This window comes from Pristis pectinata, chromosome 11, assembly GCF_009764475.1.
Source record: "Pristis pectinata isolate sPriPec2 chromosome 11, sPriPec2.1.pri, whole genome shotgun sequence".
NCBI classification, from domain to species: Eukaryota; Metazoa; Chordata; class Chondrichthyes; order Rhinopristiformes; family Pristidae; genus Pristis; species Pristis pectinata.
Genome location: NC_067415.1, coordinates 2,489,821 through 2,509,559, shown reverse-complemented (window position 1 = coordinate 2,509,559; position 19,739 = coordinate 2,489,821). Strand labels below are relative to the sequence as shown.

Genomic DNA, 19,739 nt, shown 5'->3' with positions numbered 1-19,739 from the left:
CAGCCTGGATACTTCAACTTGAGTCTCTCAATGGGACTTGAGCCCATGACCTTCTGATTAAGAGACATGAGTGATGCCCACTGGAGCAAACAGTGAGGGATATGAAACAAGGCAAGTATACATGGCCAAGGTACAGATCAACCACAAACTGACTGAAAGGCTGCTCAGGCCCCCTCCTGTGCCTGTGCTCCCTGTCCTGTGTAAATGCACCCACCTTTTTTAGATACAAACTGAGATGTCACACCAACTTCGAAGGTACCGAAGACCGGTGAGTGGTCACTCGTCACAATATCATCCGTGCACCCTGTGGGGGAGAAGAAATGAGTCAGCACCGTGTCACTGGAAGGGGTCGTTCCAATGGATCCAATGGTCCTTTCTCATCTCAACCCATATTAGGATTTGCTTTACATTAGGCACTGCCCCCGAACATTGGAGATATTACTGGCAGGGCACGTAATTTAGCTCAAGCTCCACAGGTAGCTGGAACCGATACATGGAACAGTAATGTGTGCAGGACTACACGCGTGTACGTTACTTGTGTGGTAGCATGAGGGCAGTGCAGTAGAGTGAGCCCACTGGACAGAGTTTAGTACTTTATCGAACAATGGAAACTCCCAGAATTAAACTGCCTCTCCTGGGCTAATACTGCCACATGGGTTCAGTACTGGCACATTCACCTCCAGCTCACGGAGTCAAGGGTTCAAATCCCACTCTCCACCTTCAGCACATAAATTAGGCAAATTTGTCTGCCTGCACTGCACTGCCTCTGTAACTGTAACACTCTGCATTCTGTATCGTTTTCCCCTGTACTACCTCAATGCACTGTGTAATGAATTGATCTGTATGAACGGAATGCACAAGTTTTTCACTGTACCTCAGTACAAGTGACAATAATAAACCAATTCTAGCTCAGAAGACAACTTGGTCAGCGTGGATGAGTTGGGCCGAAGGGCCTCAATAACTCCATGATCCTAATTCACAGTAAACTGCCTCAGAGTGATGTCAATGCACAAGCACCAAATGAGGGAAAGAAGTGTCAAAAGGAATGGAGGTACAAGCAAAAACATCAACACAACCCCTGCAACTGATAATTACCACTTACTCCCCACACAGCCCTGGGGTAAGTATCTGTTACTAAGGATAAGGATACGGCCATGTCATAGTGAGGATAAGGATTACTGATACTGAAAACTGCATCCCTTCTGTTCTCAGTTGCAAGTACTGAAAGCAGCAAGAATCAAAGATGGAATTCCACAGGATACGTGCAGTGCATTAATCAGGGTCTGAATTGGGTACAGGCATACAACAGGGTCCTGAGAGTGCATTTGGGGGCTGGTACAGAGGGGTAGAGGAAACCTCACCACATCTGCTGCCTGTCAGACACCCAGCAGCTTCGAAGTCATTTCTCAGTGACTGAGCTTTCAGTGCTGCGCTGGCACAGCTGGTCTCCTGTGGTGTCCTGTGCCTGATCCCAATGATTACTGGTATCCAACTGCAAGGGGAGCCAGGCACTAATGAAGACCATGTGTGCTGTTTGGTGTGGGTTAGGTCGAGTTGGACTGGATTTAAAGGGGTTGATAATGGAGAGTAGCGAAGGATGACAAGATGGGAATTACAATTACAGGAAACATTTAAAAGGGATCTGAGGGACAACACAGGGAGGTGGGTATACGAATCGAGCTGCCAGCGGGAGTGTTAGAGGTGAGTATGATTACAATGTTTAAAAGATATTTGGATGGGTACATGGATAGGAAAGGTTTAGAGGGACATGGGCCAAACTAGCTCAAGTAGACAACATGGTCGGTATGACCAGTTGGGCCGAAGGGCCTGCTTCCATGCTGTATGACTCCATGACTAAAACACAAGAAAAAGAAATACTTCAACAGAAGGAAGTAGGATCAAGGTGAATTTGCATTTCAATTCTCTCTCAAATTGTTTACGGCGTGGTGGTGTAGCAGTTAGTGCCTCTGTCTCACAGCTCCAGAGACCCGGGTTTGACCCGTCCTCCGGTACTGCCTGTGTGGAGTTTGCACATTCTCCCTGTGATGATACGAGTTTCCGCCCTTGGGTGCTCAAGTTTTCTCCCACATCCCAAAGATGAACTGGTAAGGCAGTTAGTTACTGTGAACTGCCCACTCTGCTGCCTGGTTACATCCTGCTACAATCCATCACTGTTCTCACAGTTCATGATGCTGCCAAGTTCTGTGTCAGCTGTAAATTTAGAAACTGTGGCTTGTATCCCCCCCCCCCAAGTCTAGGTCATCGCCACAGGTCAATAAAAAAGCAATAGTCCTCACACCGATCCGTGGGGAATGCCACAATTCACCTTCCTCCAATCTGCAAAATACCCATTCACTATGACCCTGTTATCTGTTTATAGAGTCATACCACACGGACACAGGCCCTTCGGCCCAACTGGTCCATGCTAACCAAGATTCCCATCTACACTAGTCCCATTTGCCTGCATTTGGCCCATATCCCTCTAAATTTCCTGTCCCTGTACCTTCCCAAGTACCTTTTAAATGTTGTTAATGTACCTGCCTCACCCACTTCCTCTGGCAGCTCGTTCCATATACGGACCACACTCTGGGTTAAACAGTTGCCCCTCTGATTCCTATCAAATCTCTTCCCTCTCACCTTAAACCTGTGCCCTCTAGCTCTTGATTCCCCAACCCTGGGAAAACGACTGTGCGCATTCACCCTATCTATGCCCCTCATAATTTTATACACCTCTATAAGATCACCCCTCACTCTCCTACGCTCCAATGAATAAAGTCCCAATCTGCTCAACATCTCTCCATAACTCAGTCCCTCGAGTTCTGGCAACATCATCGTAAATCTCCTCTGCCCTCTTTCTAGCTTAATGGCATCTTTCCTATAGCAGGGTGACCCAAACTGAACACAATATTCTAAATGCGGCCTCACCAGCGTCTTGTACAACCAATTTACCAATTTATTTGAATTAAACTCCAGTTTAATTCAGGTAATCTGAATTACTTAACCATTTTCATATCACATCATCAATATCCCTTCTGTGCCACATGCTTCAACTGTGCTGGTAAGTTTACTGCATGGAACCTTATCTAAAGCCTCTTGGAATCCATGTGCTCAACAACTCCGTCACAATTTGTCCTTAACTTGTCTTGGCTTAACTAATCCCTTTTCATTGAGGTGACGGTTAATCCTGTCCTGGATCAATATTTCTTCAAGCTTTTCCATCACTGAGGTTAAACTGACTGGCAGCTAGTTGGTTCCTTGCCCCTACTCCCTTTTCTGTAGTAGTAAGATGTGGATCTAGGGCATCATCTGCAAATCAAAGAACACTGGGATATCACGGTCAGGTACCCAAGGTTTCCTCTCGTGATTCCCTCAAGATTCTAAGATGCATGCCATCTGGTTCTGGTGACTTGCCCGCCTCAAATTCAAGCAGCTTTTCTAATACCTCTGTGCCTCACCTACCTCAATCCATGCCAGTGTTCATGTTCCAATTCACGTTGACCAGCTCCAGTTGGGACCTTAGCAAACACCTTTCGAAAACCAAAATACACCACATGCACTGGTTCCCTTTCAACTATTAAATGAATCTCGTCCTCAAGAACCTCCAGCTGATTGGTTGATCATGATTCTCCTTTCATAATTCCATGCTGGCTCACAGCAAACCTATTATTCCTTTCAATTTATTGTCATTACATTTTAGATTCCAGCACTTCCCCAACAGATCAGTAGTTCCCCCTTTTCTCTCCCTCTCCTTAAGCAGCAGGATTACATTTGCTATCCTTGGATCTTCAGGAACAATTTCAGAATCGACACCACTCTGGAAGAGGAGCATCCACTCTCTCTCCAGAGTCACCCACTTTCACTACTCTGGGATGTGAATCCTTGGGTCCCTAGGAATTTATCACCTTCCAAGCTCAGTAGTTTCTCTACTGCTATTTTTGCATTAGTGGTTCTTTCAGTTCCTCTTTCTTGCTAGTCCTTTGACTCTTCACTGCATCTGGCTGGTTTTGCAAGTCTTCTTCCATGAAGGCAGACACAAAGTAATAGTTTAATTCCTTTGCTATTCTCTTATTCCCTATTATAAATTCTCCTGTCTCTATCTGTAAGTGACTCATACTTGCCTTCTCTTTTCCTTTTTACAAATCCATTAAAGCTTTAACACTCCATTCCTGTGTCACATCAGTCCCCTCTCATTCCATCTCGTCTTCACTGAACAGTTTATTGGTTCCCCTTCTGCAAGTTCTATAAGGCTCCTTTCCCCCAAACCCCAATCCCTAACGCCCACTTTCACCCTCCCTCCCTCTCCCGGTTCCATCCACCCACTACATACACACACACACACGCACACAATTAGCCCACAGTTGGTTCTTTACCTAGGATGGGTTCTTGGCCCTCAACTGTTCAGTATTTACATCACTCCAGGGAAGACAAGCACAGCCTATCCAACCTCTCTCCATAACTTGCACTGATTTTATAAATCCGAGTTGTAGGAATACCAGTATATTAATTATATTAACGTCGTTAATTAACTTTGTGACATTAATTATACCATTAACATCACAAAGAGCCGAGATGATTCACATGAATGTTAAACAAACTTTGACACCAAGGTACGTAAGATTTTAGAATAGATGCTTAGGCAAAAGGAGTAGATTTTATATAGCTTCTCAAAGGAGGAGCAAGGGGAGGACAGGCTAAAGAGAACACAGAACAGTACAGCACAGCACAGGAACAGGCCCTTTGGCCCATCATATCTGTGCTGACCAATTTAAACTGCACATCTGCCTGCACACGATCCATAACCCTCCATTCTCTGCCTGTTCATGTGCCGCTCTCTCTCAAATTGTATCTGCTTCCACAATTCCCCTGGCAGCATGCTTCAGGTACCTACCTCTCTGTGTAAAAAAAAATCCGCACCTTGTAAATCTCCTTTAAACTTTCCCCCTTTCACGTTAAACCTGTGCCCTCTAATTTTTGACATTACTACCCTGGGTAAAAGACGGATTATCTATCCTTCTCATACTTTTATATACTTATGACAGACAGAAAGAGATTGAGCAGGTTGGGACTTTATTCTTGGAGCGTATGAGAATGAGAGGTGATCTTATAGAGGTGTATAAGATCACAAGGGGCATAGACAGGGTGAACGCACACAGCGTTTTTCTCAGGGTTGGGGAATCAAGAACCAGAGGACATAGGCTAAGGGTGAGAGGGGAGAGATTTAACAGGAACCTGAGGAGCAACTTTTTCTACCCAGAGGGTGGTCAGTATATGGAACGAGCTGCCAGAGGAAGTGGTTGAGGCAGGTACATTAACATTTAAAAGTCACTTGGACAGGTACATGGATAGAATAGGTTCAGAGGAATAGGGGCTAAATTCAGGCAAATGGGGACTAGTTAAGATGGGAATCTTGGTCGGCATGGACCAGTTGGGCCAAAGGGCCTGTTTCCAAGCTGTATGACTCTATGACTTCCCTCTGGTCACCCTCAGAGGTTGAAGAGGGATCTAACTCAAAGGCTTATTGCCTTGGAGGCATGGCTGTCAGTGGTGGAGAAATTGAATTCAGGGATCCTCAAGAGGTCATGCTATGAGGTGCATGCTCATTCCTGCTGCTAACAAATAGGTCACGACTATTCACCGGGGAACAGTTGGTCATTTCTGAAGGGGAACAACTCAGCAGCACAGAACCTAGGTGGCAGGCATGCTAGTGTAGCGGTTAGCATAACGCTTTACAGTGCCAGCGACTCGGGTTCAATCCCCACCACTGTCTGTAAGGAGTTTGTACGTTCTCCCTGTGTCTGCGTGGGTTTCCTCCGGGTGCTCCAGTTTCCTCCCACTTTCCAAAGACGTACGGGTCAGGAAGTTGTGGGCATGCTATGTTGGTGCCGGAAGCGTGGCGACACTTGCGGGCTGCCCCCAGAACACTCTACGCAAAAGATGCATTTCACCTTGTGTTTCAATGTACATGTGATTAATAAAGATATCTTGTCAAATATCTGGTCAAATCACATAAATGCCACAGCCAAGAAAGCTCACCAGTGCCTCTACTTCCTCAGGAGGCTAAAGAAATTTGGTTTGTCCCCTTTGACTCTCACCAACTTTTACTGATGCACCATAGAAAGCATCCTATCTGGATGTATCACGGCTTGGTACGGCAACTGCTCTACCCAGGACCACAAGAAGCTGCAGAGAGTTGTGGACACAGCCCAGCGCATCACGGACACCAGCCTTCCCTCCTTGGACTCTGTCTTTACCTCTCATTGTCTTGGTGAGGCAGCCAGCATAATCAAAGGCCCCACCCACCTGGGACATTCTCTCTTCTCTCCTCTTCCATTGGGTAGAAGATACAGGAGCCTGAGGGCATGTACCACCAGACTTAAGGACAGCTTCTACCCCACTGTGATACGACTATTGAACAGTTCCCTTATACAATGAGATGGACTCTGACCTTGCGATCTGCCTTGTTGTGACCTTGCACCTTATTGCACTGCACTTTCTCTGTAGCTGTGACACTTTACTCTGTACTGTTATTGTTTTTACCTGTACTACCTCAATGCACTCTGTAATAACCCAATGTAACTGCACTGTGTAATGAATTGACCTGTACAATTGGTTTGTAAGACAAGTTTTTCACTGTACCTCGGTACAAGTGACAATAATAAACCAATACCATTAATGAATAAAAGGAGACTGAGCAACAGGAACAGCACAAGATGGAGGGGGGAGGTGTGAGGGCAGAGGCGAGGGAGGGGGAGGGGGGAGGAGCAGAGCACAGGGACGGGGGTGGAGGAAGGAAGGAATGGTACTCACCGTAGGAATTACAAATGATATGAGTCTCAGGGTACGACTTCCACAAGATTCTGTCACACCACGATGGGACATTTGTGCGCACCTGTTAACAGATAGGACACTTGCATTTACACAGCAATGCATACCACTGTGCTTTAACACGTCCACTCCAGGTGCGGGGAATGTTCCAGGAACCTGGCACAAAGCGCTGGCTTGTGCAAGCACTTCCACAGTAATTACAGTGACCTCAACACCACATGGCTCGGTGTGGAGGGCACCACCAAAGCGATGTGCAGAGGATGCCTGGGAAAGCTGGTGTTCGGCAGGCTGAGGGGAGCAAGAGGCTGCTTTCTTTGGATGGAGAGCCTGGAATTTGGAGGCACGTTCTCAGGGTTGCCCATGTAGGACAAAAGATTCACTCAGATTTGAGTTGCTGGAATTCTCCGCACCGGAGAGCGGTTGATCCTCGGTTGCTAAGTGTGCGCAGGGCTGAGCATGATAGTTTCCTGGTCTCTGGGTGACCAGTGGTAAAATGGTGTAGATGTAGAAGTTCTGCCTTGACCTGGAGAGGAACAACAAATCCTAATGGTCGAATGGACTACTCTTGCTCACACTTCTTAACGACTTGAGACCAGATCCCTTTCCACAGGGGAAAACACAAGGATTTGAGAAATGCAATCTCCAAACAGGTTCAAGAGAAACTTAAGAAAGGCAAATATAATGACCAGTATGGACATGATAGGCCGAAGGGCCTGTTTCTGTGCTGGATATATCAATGATTCTCCACTACCCCGAAGTTCAGAGTACCTCGGGTCATTGTTTGGAGCAACAGCAGGACTGGAAGGCGGTGAAAAATACCAACAGTGCCAGGCTGGGTCTTTATTCCTTGGAAAGTAGGAGAATGAGGGGCGACCTCATAGAAGTGTTTAAAATTATGAGATGCACAGGTAAGGTGGACGATAACAGTCTTTTCCCCAGGGTAGGGGAGTCCAAAACTAGGGGGCATAGGTTTAGGGTGAGAGGGGAGAGATTTAAAAAGGACCTGTGGGGCAACTTTTTCCACACAGAGGGTGGTGAGTATATGGAACGAGCTGCCAGAGGAAGTGGGTGAGGCAGGTACAACAGGATAATTTAAGAAGCACTTGGATAGGTACATGGAGGGGCGGGGCCTGGAGGGATATGGGCCGAATGCAGGAAATTGGAACTAGCTGGGTGGGCACTGTGGTTGGCATGGACTGGTTGGGCCGAAGGGCCTGTATCCCTGCTGTATTGCTCTATGATTCTATGAAAGACAGATGAGCTTTTCACATTTTCAGCCAATTATAAAATACTTTATAATGTACCGTATGAGACACGACAACCAGTTTCTCCAGAGCAAGCTCCCACATTTATTTCAGTGACGTGAAACATGGCTGTGGCTCTTCCAAATATAATGGAATCACACGTTCACCTGAGGGAGATGGTGCCTCACCTAATCCAAAATAACGATCCTCTACATTGCAGCATTCCCTAAGGATTGTACTTGGAAGTTCAGCCTGGATTTTGTGCTCAAAATCTCAGGACTTGACCTTGATCAATCAGGGGCTAGCAAACTACGCATTCACCACGACTGCAATGCCAACACCAAATCATCAGTCTGAACTTAACAGCAATCATTGCCAACTGGAATGCACTCATATTTCTGATGACACAGAAGGCCATTCTGCCCACCTAGCCTATGCCAGTTCTCAAAAGGATTCCCATCAGTCCTATTCCCTCAGTTATTTCCTCTGCAACTTCCTCTCTCACATTGCCACCGACTCCCCACAGATCTCCTGTCATCATGCTTCACCACAGCATCCAACTAAACCACCAAGTCTTTGGGATGTGGGAAGGAACTGGAGCACCTGGGGGAAACCCACGCAGTCTCAGGGAAAACATGTGAACTCCAGACAGCACCGGAAGATAGACTGAACCCTGGGCAATGGAGCTGTGAGGCAGTGGCACTACCTGCTGCATCAGTACACCACCTGGAAGGGAGCAGATTCGCTGGGAACTTTCAAAAGGGAAGAAGTTCGCAGGATTGAGGAAAGCCTTGTGGAATGGGACAAAATAGATGGCTTTTTCCAAAGAGCCAGCAATGTGTATTGGTTGAATATACCATGTACTGTTGGAATCTATGATTTACAACATACCTGTAAGATGGTAGATAGGATGGTACAGAAGGCGTATGGCATGCTCGCCTTCATTGGTCAGGTATTGAGTACAAGAGTCAGGAAGTCACGTTGCAGCTGTATAAAACTTTGGTTAGACCGCACTTGGAGCACTGTGTGCTGTTCTGGTCGGTCCATTACAGAAAGGATGTGGAGGCTTTGAAGAGGGTGTAGAAGAGGTTCATCAGGATGTTGCCTGGATTACAGGGCATCTGCTATGAGGAGAGGTTGGACAAACTTGGGTTGTTTTCTCTGAAGCATCAGAAGCTGAAGGGAGACCTGATAGAAGTTTATAGAACTATAAGAGGCAGAGATAAGGTAGACAGAGTCTTTCTCCTCAGGGTCAAAATGCCAACTACTAGAGGGCATAGCTTCAAGATGAGAGGGGGAAGTTTAGAGATAGAAACAGAACAAAGAAAAACCTACAGCACAATTCAGGCCCTTCGGCCCACAAAGCTGTGCAGAACATGTCCCTACCTTAGAAATTACTAGGCTTACCCATAGCCCTCTATTTTTCTAAGCTCCATGTACCTATCCAAAAGTCTCTTGAAAGACCCTATTGTATCCGCCTCCACCACCGTTGCCGGCAGCCCATTCCACGCACTCACCACTCTGAGTAAAAAATCTTACCCCTGACATCTCTATACCTACTCCCCAGCACCTTAAACCTATGTGGCCATCATTTCAGCCGAGGAAAAGCCTCTATCTACCTGATCAATGCCTCTCATCATCCTATACACCTCTATCAGGTCCCCCCTCATCCTCCATCGCTCCAAGGAGAAAAGGCCAAGTTCCCTCAACCTGTTTTCATAAGGCATCCTCCACATTCCAAGCAGCATCCTGGTAAATCTCCTCTGCACCCTTTCTATGGCTTCCACATCCTTCCTGTAGTGAAGCGACCAGAACTGAGCACAATACTCCAAGTGGGGTCTGACCAGGGACCTATATAGCTGCAACAATACCTCTCGGCTCCTAAATTCAATTCCACGATTGATGAAGGACAATACACCGAATGCCTTCTTAACCACAGAGTCAACCTGTGCAGTTACTTTGAGCATCTTATGGACTCGGACCCCAAGATCCCTCTGATCCTCCACACTGCCAAGAGTCCTACCATTAATACTATATTCTACCATCATATTTGACCTACCAAAATGAACACTTCACACTTATCTGGGTTGAAATGCATCTGCCACTTCTCAGCCCAATTTTGCATCCAATCTATGTCCCGCTGTAAGCTCTGACAGCCCTCTATACTATCCACAACACCTCCAACCTTTATGTCACCCGCAAACTTACTAACCCATCCCTCCACTTCCTCATCCAGGTCGTTTATAAAAATCACAAAGAGTAAGGGTCCCAGAACAGATCCCCGAGGTACACCACTGGTCACCGACCTCCATGCAGAATACAACCCTTCAACAACCACTCCTTGCCTTCTGTGGGCCAGCCAGTTCTGGATCCACATTGCAATGTCCCCTTACTTTCTCAATAAGCCTTGCATGGGGTACCTTATCAAACCCCTTGCTGAAATCCATATATACTACAACTACTGCTCTCCCTTCATCGATGTGTTTAGTCACATCCTCAAAAAAGTCAATCAGGCTCGTAAGGCAGGACCTGCCCTTGACAAAGCCATGCTGACTATTCCTAATCATATTATACCTCTCCAAATGTTCATAAATCCTGCCTCTCAGGATCTTCTCCATCAGCTTACCAACCATTGAGGTAAGACTCACCAGTCTATAATTTCCTGGGCTATCTCTACTCCCTTTCTTGAATAAGGGAACAACATCCGCAACCCTCCAATCTTCTGGAACCTCTCCCGTCTCCATCGACGATGGAAAGATCATCGTCAGAGGCTCCGCAATCTCCTCCCTCACCTCCCACAGCAGCCTGGGGTACATCCCATCTGGTCCCGGCGACTTATCCAACTTGATGCTTTCCAAAAGTTTCAGCACCACCTCTTTTCTAATACCTACATGCTCAAGCTTTTCAGCCTGCTGCAAGTCCCCACTACAATCCCCCAGATCTTCTTCCGTGGTGAATACTGACGTAAAGTATTCATTGAGTACCTCCCCTATTTCTTCTGGATCCATACACATTTTCCTACTGCTGCACTTGAGAGGCCCTATCCTTTCGCATCTTATCCTCTTGCTCTTCACATATTTGTAGAATGCCTTGGGGTTTTCCTTAATCCTGCCCGCCAAGGCCTTCTCATATCCCCTTCTGGCTCTCCTAATTTCCTTCTTAAGCTCCTTCCTGTTAGCCTTATACTCTTCCAGATCACTAACATTACCTAGCTCTCTGTAGCTTTTGTAAGCTTTTCTTTTCCTTTTGACTAGATTTATTATAGCCTTTGTAAACCACGGTTCCTGTATCCTCTCGTGACTCCCGTCTCATTGGAACATGCCTATGCAGAACTCCACACAAATATCCCCTGAATATTTGCCACATTTCTTCCGTACTTTTCCCTGAGAACATCTGTTCCCAATTTAATCTTCCAGTTTCCTGCCTGAGAGCCTCATAATTCCCTTCACTCCAAGTAAACGCCTTTCTAGTCTGTCTGTTCCTCTCTCCAGTTCTATCGTAAAGGAGATAGAATTATGATCACTATCTCCAAAATGCTCACCCACTGAGAGATCTGACACCTGACCAGGTTCATTTCCCAATACCAAATCAAGCGCAGCCCCTTCTCTCGTAGGCCTACCTACATATTGTGTCAAGTTTAAGGGAGATGTGCGGGAAGTTTTTTCTTTTACACAGAGTGGTGGGTGCCTGGAATGCACTGCCGAGGTGGTGGAAGCAGATACAATAGTGGTGTTTAGTAGGCCGTTAGATAGGCACCTGAACATAAAGGGAACGGAGGGATACAGATTATGTGGGATTAGTTTTATTTGGCACATAGTGGGCTGTAAGGCCAGTTCCCGTGCTGTACTGTTCTATACCTGGTTTTATCCCTTAGCTGCATGTCGATGGCTTTAATATGTTACAGAGGGCAGTGATGATCAGAAATCTGTAAGTCCTTCCTCACCCCCAAGCAACGCACACAAAATGCTGGAGGAACTCAACAGGTCGGGCAGCATCTATGGAGGGAAATAAACAGTCGACCGGGGAGGGGGGTGGTGGGTGGGGAGGAGGAGACATGCCTGGTGGTGGGATCTCGTTATCCCGTTGGAGGTGGTGGAAGTTGTGGAGAATGAGGTGTTGGATGCGGAGGCTCATGGGGTGGCAGTGAGGACACCTCTTCCACCCATCACCTCCCAGCTTCTCACATCACTCCCTTCCATCCCCCTTCCCCCTCTCACCTGGACTCACCTATCACCTGCCAGCCTGTGCTCCTCCCCCTCCCCTGACATCCTTATTCTGGCTTTGGCCCTCTTCCCTTTCAGTCCTGATGAAGGGTCTCGACCCAAAACGTCGACTGTCCATCTCCCTCCAGGGATGCTGCCTGACCTGCTGAGTTCCTCCAGCACTGTGTGTGCGTTGCTCCAGGTTCCAGCACCTGCAGAATCTCTTGTGTCTCCTTACTCACCCCAGTTGGTTTCTGCTTGTGGCAGACATAGACATCCCGGGAACCTCTCTCGTATCGATACGTTGGAGGGAAGGTGATCTCCTCTTCCACTGCGGACAGGAAGCACAATAAAACACCTGAACTGGACATTTCAGGACAGGCCCTGCACACCAGTAACACACCACACAACACATTCATGATTGTGTGGCCAAATTCTACTCCAACTCCATTTACAGGTTAGCAGATGACACCACCGTAGTGGGCCGGACCTGAAGCAACGATGAGACAGATTACAAGGAGGAGACAGAGAGCCTCCTTGGTGTCAAGACAACAACCTTTTCCCCCAACGTCAGCAAAATGATAGAGCTGATCACTGACTTCAGGAAGTGGGGCGGAGTACACGTCCATGTCTGTATCACTCCGCGCGGAGGTGGAGATGGTTGCAAGTTCCTAGCTGGAAACATCACTAACAATTTATTTTGGCCCAGTGAAGCAAGCACACCAATGCTACTTCCTCATAAGGATAAGGAAATTCGGCATGTCCCCAATGACCTCACCAATATTTTTTTTTTACTGATACACCCTACAAAGCATTCTTTCTGGATGCATCACGGCTTGGTATGGCAACTGCTCTGCCTGGGGCGGCAAGAAACTGCAGAGAGTTGTGCTGAGCTGCGTCCACATCACGGAAACCAGCCTCCCCTCCATGAACTCTGTCTCCTCCACCCATTGCCTCGGGAAAGCCGCCAATGTAATCAAGAATCCCTCCCACCCCAGTCATTCTCTCTTCTCACCTCTCCCAACGGGCAGAAGATATGAAAGCTCGGGAGCACGTACCACCAGACTCGAGCACAGCTTCCATCCTGCTGTTATCAGGATCTTGAACGGACCTGTCATACACTACTAACTCTAAAGATGAATCTCCTATTCTACCTCGTCGTGGCCCTTGCACTTTATTTGTCTGCCTACACTGCACTCTCAGTAACCGTAACACTATATTCTGCATTGCTTTTCCATTTTGCTGCCTCAATGTATGTACATATGGAATGATCTGTCTGGATGGCACATAAACACAAGCTTTTCACTGTACTTCAGTACATGTGAGAGTAATAAACCAATTCCAATACTTACAAAATCGAAGGAATATTTTATTTTTCTCTCTCTCCAGGTTGAGCTGGTCAACTTTCTGCAGAGGCTCCAACTCCTTCCTATTGATGTAATTCAGAATGTCCTAAACCAAGAAGCAAAGAGTGTAAGAGACCAGAAGAGAATGGCCACAATCTCCACAGAGGTGAGCCCTGCCTCACTGCCAGCAAGGTCCCACATTCAGTTCCCCAGCACAACTTAGCTGACCTCAGCTCAAGATGAAGGTACGTATCCATGTTCCTCTCAGGTTCCGAGTGATGGAAGAGGCAGCAGGCAGAGGTAGGAAGAAGGTTAATATAAAAATGAGCCAGGTTTCTGCCTCCAATTCCAAGCCTGCAAGCGTCGCCACACTTCCGGCACCAACATACCATGCCCACAACTTCCTAACCCATACATCTTTGGAATATGAGAGGAAACCGGAGCACCCGAAGGAAACCCACACAGTCACAGGGAGAACGCACAAACTCCTTACAGACAGTGGCCGGATTTGAACCCGGGTTGCTGGCGCTGTAACAACATTACACTAATTCACCTGTCGTGGAATATGAATGGAGGGGGAGGAAAGGATGGGGAGCGGTGGTGATACTTCTGTGAGGTTGCATGTTCATCTACTGCTCATTCACAACAAGCTGTCAATTTTGTAGCCTCTGGAAAGCTGCGGTCCAGCAACTATTGGAGAACATTGGTGAGGGCAACACCTATTCTCAGGCTCGCTGGGATTAGCTCACACAAGAGCACAGCTCTTCAGCTTTGGTTACATTTCTCTCTGGGTTTGGATGCCTGAGATTTGATCTACACTCCTATTGGGATTGTCAAGTGGAGACAGAGCCACGGTTCAGAAGTCCAAGTTGATGCCCAGCAGGACTCTGAGATGCAGTGTATGTGGGTAATCCCACGCCTCGATCATATAATACATGGGCGCTGGCAAAACCATCTCCCGTTCCACCCGACCCACTTCAATAAAGGGGGGTTTGGACCGAAGGAGAGTACCAGATTGTTGAGTGGAGGGGGTGGGGGGAGGAGGGGGTGGAAGAGACCAAGAGGGGTGGAACTGTGCAGGATGAATAAGGGAAGGGAACACAGGATTCAGAGAGGGATGGCTGGGTAGAGGCCGAGAGGCCAACTCCTCAGGCTGAGGAACCTGGATTTGGTGGGGTGGAGGGGGAGAGATGATCGCAGTGTAGGGGTCGACCATTTCCAACCGAGATGAGGAGGAATTCCTTCATCACTCTTTGGGATTCCCTGCCCAGCTAGCTGTGTGGTGGGCAGATTGCTGGAGTACCTTCAGAGCTGAGACTGACGGATCAAATTCCAGGAGTCCTCTGGGCAGGATTGTGTTGAGGCAAAAGGTACGACACTGAATGGGGAAGACTTGATTGGTCAACAGCCAGCTCCTTTATTACTTGTTTGGACACAGCACACTGTCGAGGAGACCCGGGATTGGGGCTAATTGAGATCCCAGTGGATGTTGAGAGAAGGCCATCACTTTGGGAGGAAGACCCCCAACAAATTATCGCCAAAACCAAACCAGCCTTATCCCTGGACCTCCTACAGTACACGCAATACTGGTCTGAAGGTCAGAAGTAGTTTTCTATTGGCAGTTAGCAGATGTGCAAGTTGCAAAAGACATTCCTTATACAAAAGGATGCTTAACTTCAGTGAAGCGCCAGTTACCTTTTGCTGCTGCACTGAATAAGACCGAGACTTTGGGAGTCCCCACATAGGAGTTGGGATGTCGTGTTGCAGCTGTAAAAATTGTTGGTGAGACCACACTTGGAGTATGGTGTGGAGTTCTGGTCCTCCAGCTATAGGAAGGGTGTGATTACACTGAAAAGGGTGCAGAAAAGATTCACAGGAATGCTGCTGGGACTGGAGGGCTTGAGTTATAAAGGACAGGCTGGGACTGTTTTCACTGGAGCAAAGGAGGCTGAGGGGTGACCTTAGAGGTTTATAAAATCATTAGGGGCGTAGACAAGGTGGATGGTCACTCCCAGGGTAGGGGAGACTAAAACTGGAGGGCATCAGGCCTTCTTACAAAAGCCTGAAAGCACGTACCACCAGGCTCAAGGACAGCTTCTATCTCACTGTTATAAGGTTCTAAATTTCACCAAGTATTTAGGTTTAATTTAAGAAAGAGATTAAAAGGGGGCCTGAGGGGCAGGTTTTTCCACAGAGGGTGGCAGGTAGATGGAATGAGCTGTCAAGAGGAGGTGGTAGGGGCGGGTACATATCGCAAAGCTTAAAAGACATTTGGACAGGTACATGGAGAGGAAAGGTTTAGAAGGATATGGGCCAAATGCGGGCAAATGGGACTGGCTTCGATGGGCACCTTGTTCAGCATGGACAAGTTGGGCTGAAGGGCCTGTTTCCGTGCTGTAGAACGCTATGAATCTAAGATCACAGTGACTGGGCTGCAGCCTGTACAACACAGACAGCTGAGCGAAGCAACTAAGGTTCTAACAACAACCAGAAGGAACTCAGCACAATATGACTGTGGTGTACAAGTAACTGAGCATGAATCAGAAGCCCTGTCAGGCCACAGGTACTGCCTGTGCCTGTACGGACATAACTGGTGACTATGATCAAGGTGCTATCATTGATAGAAGAGGGGGAGATTTAAATGTAAACATAATTTCCCTTTGGCCAGGGATTCCAGGCATATGTGATGGGGACAATGCGTGAAGTGGGCAGACCTGATACAATGCTTTAGCTGGTCACACTGTGCAAGAAAAGGGTGTGGTGCCTGATGTGGTCAAATACCAGTTAGTTGCCTCCACCTGGGCTAGTTGGGAAACAAGCTGGGTGTGTTCAATGCCAAGAGGCTAAATGGGCTGAGGGGAGAGGAAGAGGCGAGCTCGGGGCTGTGACACTGCCTACCTGCAGCTCCATGTCCAACCGATAATTGAGGTCCCCAAACCAGAAGAGATGTGTGAACCGTAAGGAGATGTCAAAGGAGCTCAGCTGCTTATCCCCCAGAGAAAGTAACCTCAGGATGTCCAGGTAGTTCTGGTTTCGCCTGGGTGCGAGAAACGGGATTGGATAAAGACAGCATTCATTCTGGCTCACCACTGGCAGTGTAATTCTTCCCTTCTCATTCTGTACTAAGTCACCCACTGAACGGGACTGAGTGCTGCCACAACTAACGCTGCAACCTACCCATTACCACCACCAGTTGGAACAAACCTCCACACAAGGAGACTTGAAACAAGAAAATAGAAGGGAGACTTAGTCAGCATACAAACTTCATTCAGGCATCCAGCTACCTCTCTACCATCAGCCAAAACACAATTAACTTCTTGGCCTGGATGGCCCTGGTTCATCTCTCCAAACTGCGCTAATGACACAAACACACTGGTGGGATACCTTCCCCAGCACAACACCAACAAGGACCTTCCCACTTAGGCTTACCTTGCAGTCTTCTCATTACCAGACGTTAAATGGCAGTTAACAAATCCAAATGACGTGCCATTGAACATGAAGGAAACGCCAACTGCACCTTTGTTACCTGTGAAAGATGAAGAGGTAAATTCAGCAAATTGGACCTGCATATAGTGCTCATCATGGTAAAAAACAGAAAGTATCCATGTCATGTACAGTGAAAAGCATTCTGACTGGCTGCATCATGACCTGGCAGAGAAACCCCAATGCACAGGGTCGCGAGAGGCTGCAGGGGGTGGCGGACTCAGCCAGTTCCTTCACGGGTACAGCTCTCCCCACCATCTACAACATCTATGAGAAGCAATGTCTCAGGAAGGCAACATCCATTGTTCAGGACCCCCACCATCCGGGCCGTGCCCTCTTCACAATGCTGCCATCAGGCAGGAGGTACAGGAGCCTGAAGACCCACACCTCAAGGTTCAACCATAGCTTCTTCCCCACTGCTGTCAGGTTCTTGAACCCACCTGAAAAGCCCTGACACTAACTCTGACTGCACATTTTTCGTCTCGCAATCTTGCACTGGTGTCATGTTTATTTTGCATACATGCATACTTTATGTCAATTTAAGTTGACGTTAACTTACGTTTGTCCTCCTCTTGTAATGTACAGTGTTGCTGCTGCAAAAAGCTAATTTTCATGGTGTTTACACCCTGTGTATGTCTGCCCATGACAACAATAAACATAAAACTTGGACATCCCAAAGGGCTTTCCAATGTAAATCAGATCCCTCCTGCCACCGGGTCACACAGGAGACTAGGGAAGGTGACGAGGATTTGGCCTGGCATGATATCTTCAATGGGCAAATTATTCCTCTAAGACACTCTTTAAAACCCGTCCCTGGTCAAAGAGGAAGGTCCAAGGGACCCAAAAAAAATCAAAATACTGCAGATGCTGGAAATCTGACATAAAAACAAGAGAATGCTGGAAATGCTCAGCAGGTCAGGCAGCATCTGAGAGGAGAGAAGAAGATTCAACATTTGAATTGAACTGTTGATTTTTTTTTCAGCATTTTATGCTTTTATTTCAAGTTTTAAAGGGAACCTTAAAGGAATAGTGATATACAAATGGAAAGGTTTAAGAAGGGAGTTTGAGCCCAGGCCACTGAAGGCATGACCACTGATAGAAGCAGCGATGGAAGTCAGGAATGCAGACACGAGCAGTGATCTCAGTGCAAGGGGATGAGGGAAATGCTGAAAGAGAAAGACGGAAGCTCTGTTACGTTATAGATGCTGCACACGATGCAGGTTGCTGCTGTTCTCGTCATCATTAGGACAGTGGTAGGAGCAGTGGCATCACCGGCTTACATACCCAGGGTATTGGCTATTCCAGTCTTCACGCTCGACGTACTGACGTGGCTGATCCTGTTCTCGTGCTCCGGCTTCACCAGGACTGCGATTTTAATGTTCCAGAGTGTCTGCATTGCAATCTGCAAATGGACACATTTACTGCAGACTTGCTTGCTGCTTGACATCACACCACTAGTGAAACACTGGCACCCACTGTATGGATTTAAAGGCTAGAGACAAGGTGGCCTTGTGGAGTTGTGATATAGTCAAATGATGATCTAAATGATCCGTGGAACAGGCTAAGAGCTGGATGGTTTCCTCATTCCTTTGCTCCTAGCGGGATGCTTGGTTTGTCCAGCGGGAAGGCTGGTGGGCTCGTTCTTCATGAAATAGGAATCCGACGTACAAATTAGGAACACAAGGAGGCCACTCGGCCCCTTAAGCCCACGCTGCTATTTTACAAGATCATAGTGAATTGGATTATAACTACAACTCTGCAATCTTGTTAACCATCAATAACTTTTCACCACCTTCCTTGTCAATAATCTGTGTACCTCTGAAGGCCTGGAGTCTTTGGAACTCCCTCAAAGGGTAGCGGAAGGCAGAGGAAAACTCACATCATCTCCAGCTGGGAGACCCTGCTTATTCCAAAGCCCCTGCTTCTTGATCCTCTCACAAGAGAAAATATCTTTCCACTGGACCTTGGGGCTTGTTGGCTTGCCCAGTCCAGAGTCCAGACTCTGAGATCCATGGAGGAGCCCGGGGAGTGAGGTACATAGGTACCTGGGAGCAAAATGAAGGCAATCCTCTGAAACAGTGTCAGTAATCTCAAAATATTAATGGGTTGGGATGGGGGGATGGGGATGTGTAAGGCTTTAGAAACACCCCCAACCCAGAAATCCAACAGTCCCAGACATCCCTCTGACGACCACAACATCAAATGACTCCACACCGCACATCTTACTGGTTTGAAGTCCAGGTCAGTGCACTCCTTCAAATTGCCTCGGACAAAGTCGACCCACTCCTTGTCTGCCACAGAGTTCTCCTGGGTCCCAATGACGTAGATGTCATGTGGAATAGTGACCGTCATCTCATCCAGGGTTTTTCCAAGGCCTTTGGATACGAGCCAAGACGCCATAATTTTTGGAGGGGGGGCACTTCCTAGTTAGGAAAATATTTGAGAGGGGGAGATGCTCTTCAAAATTCCATCCAAGTATATAAAATATATTCTCGAGACATGGACCTTCATGGCAAGGTCAGTATTTAAACATAGAACATTACAGCACAGCACAAGCCCTTCGACCCACAATGTTGTGTCGACATTTTATCCTACTCTAAGATCTATCTAACTCTTCCCTCTCCCCCACTGTTCTATCA

At 47.3% G+C, this 19,739-nt stretch overlaps 1 protein-coding gene across 1 annotated transcript in view; it reads right to left on the bottom strand.

The window, feature by feature from the left end:
- inppl1a (inositol polyphosphate phosphatase-like 1a) overlaps positions 1–19,739 on the bottom strand; it is a 172,149-nt gene that overhangs the window by 32,692 nt on the left and 119,718 nt on the right. Inside the window, exons 12-19 of the mRNA XM_052025624.1 lie at positions 19,327–19,523; positions 18,385–18,502; positions 17,047–17,143; positions 16,516–16,654; positions 13,624–13,723; positions 12,514–12,602; positions 6,808–6,889; positions 215–304 (exon numbers count right to left, since the gene is read on the bottom strand). Of these exons, the coding sequence (XP_051881584.1) occupies positions 215–304; positions 6,808–6,889; positions 12,514–12,602; positions 13,624–13,723; positions 16,516–16,654; positions 17,047–17,143; positions 18,385–18,502; positions 19,327–19,523 (912 nt within the window). The remainder of the gene's footprint in view (positions 1–214; positions 305–6,807; positions 6,890–12,513; positions 12,603–13,623; positions 13,724–16,515; positions 16,655–17,046; positions 17,144–18,384; positions 18,503–19,326; positions 19,524–19,739) is intronic.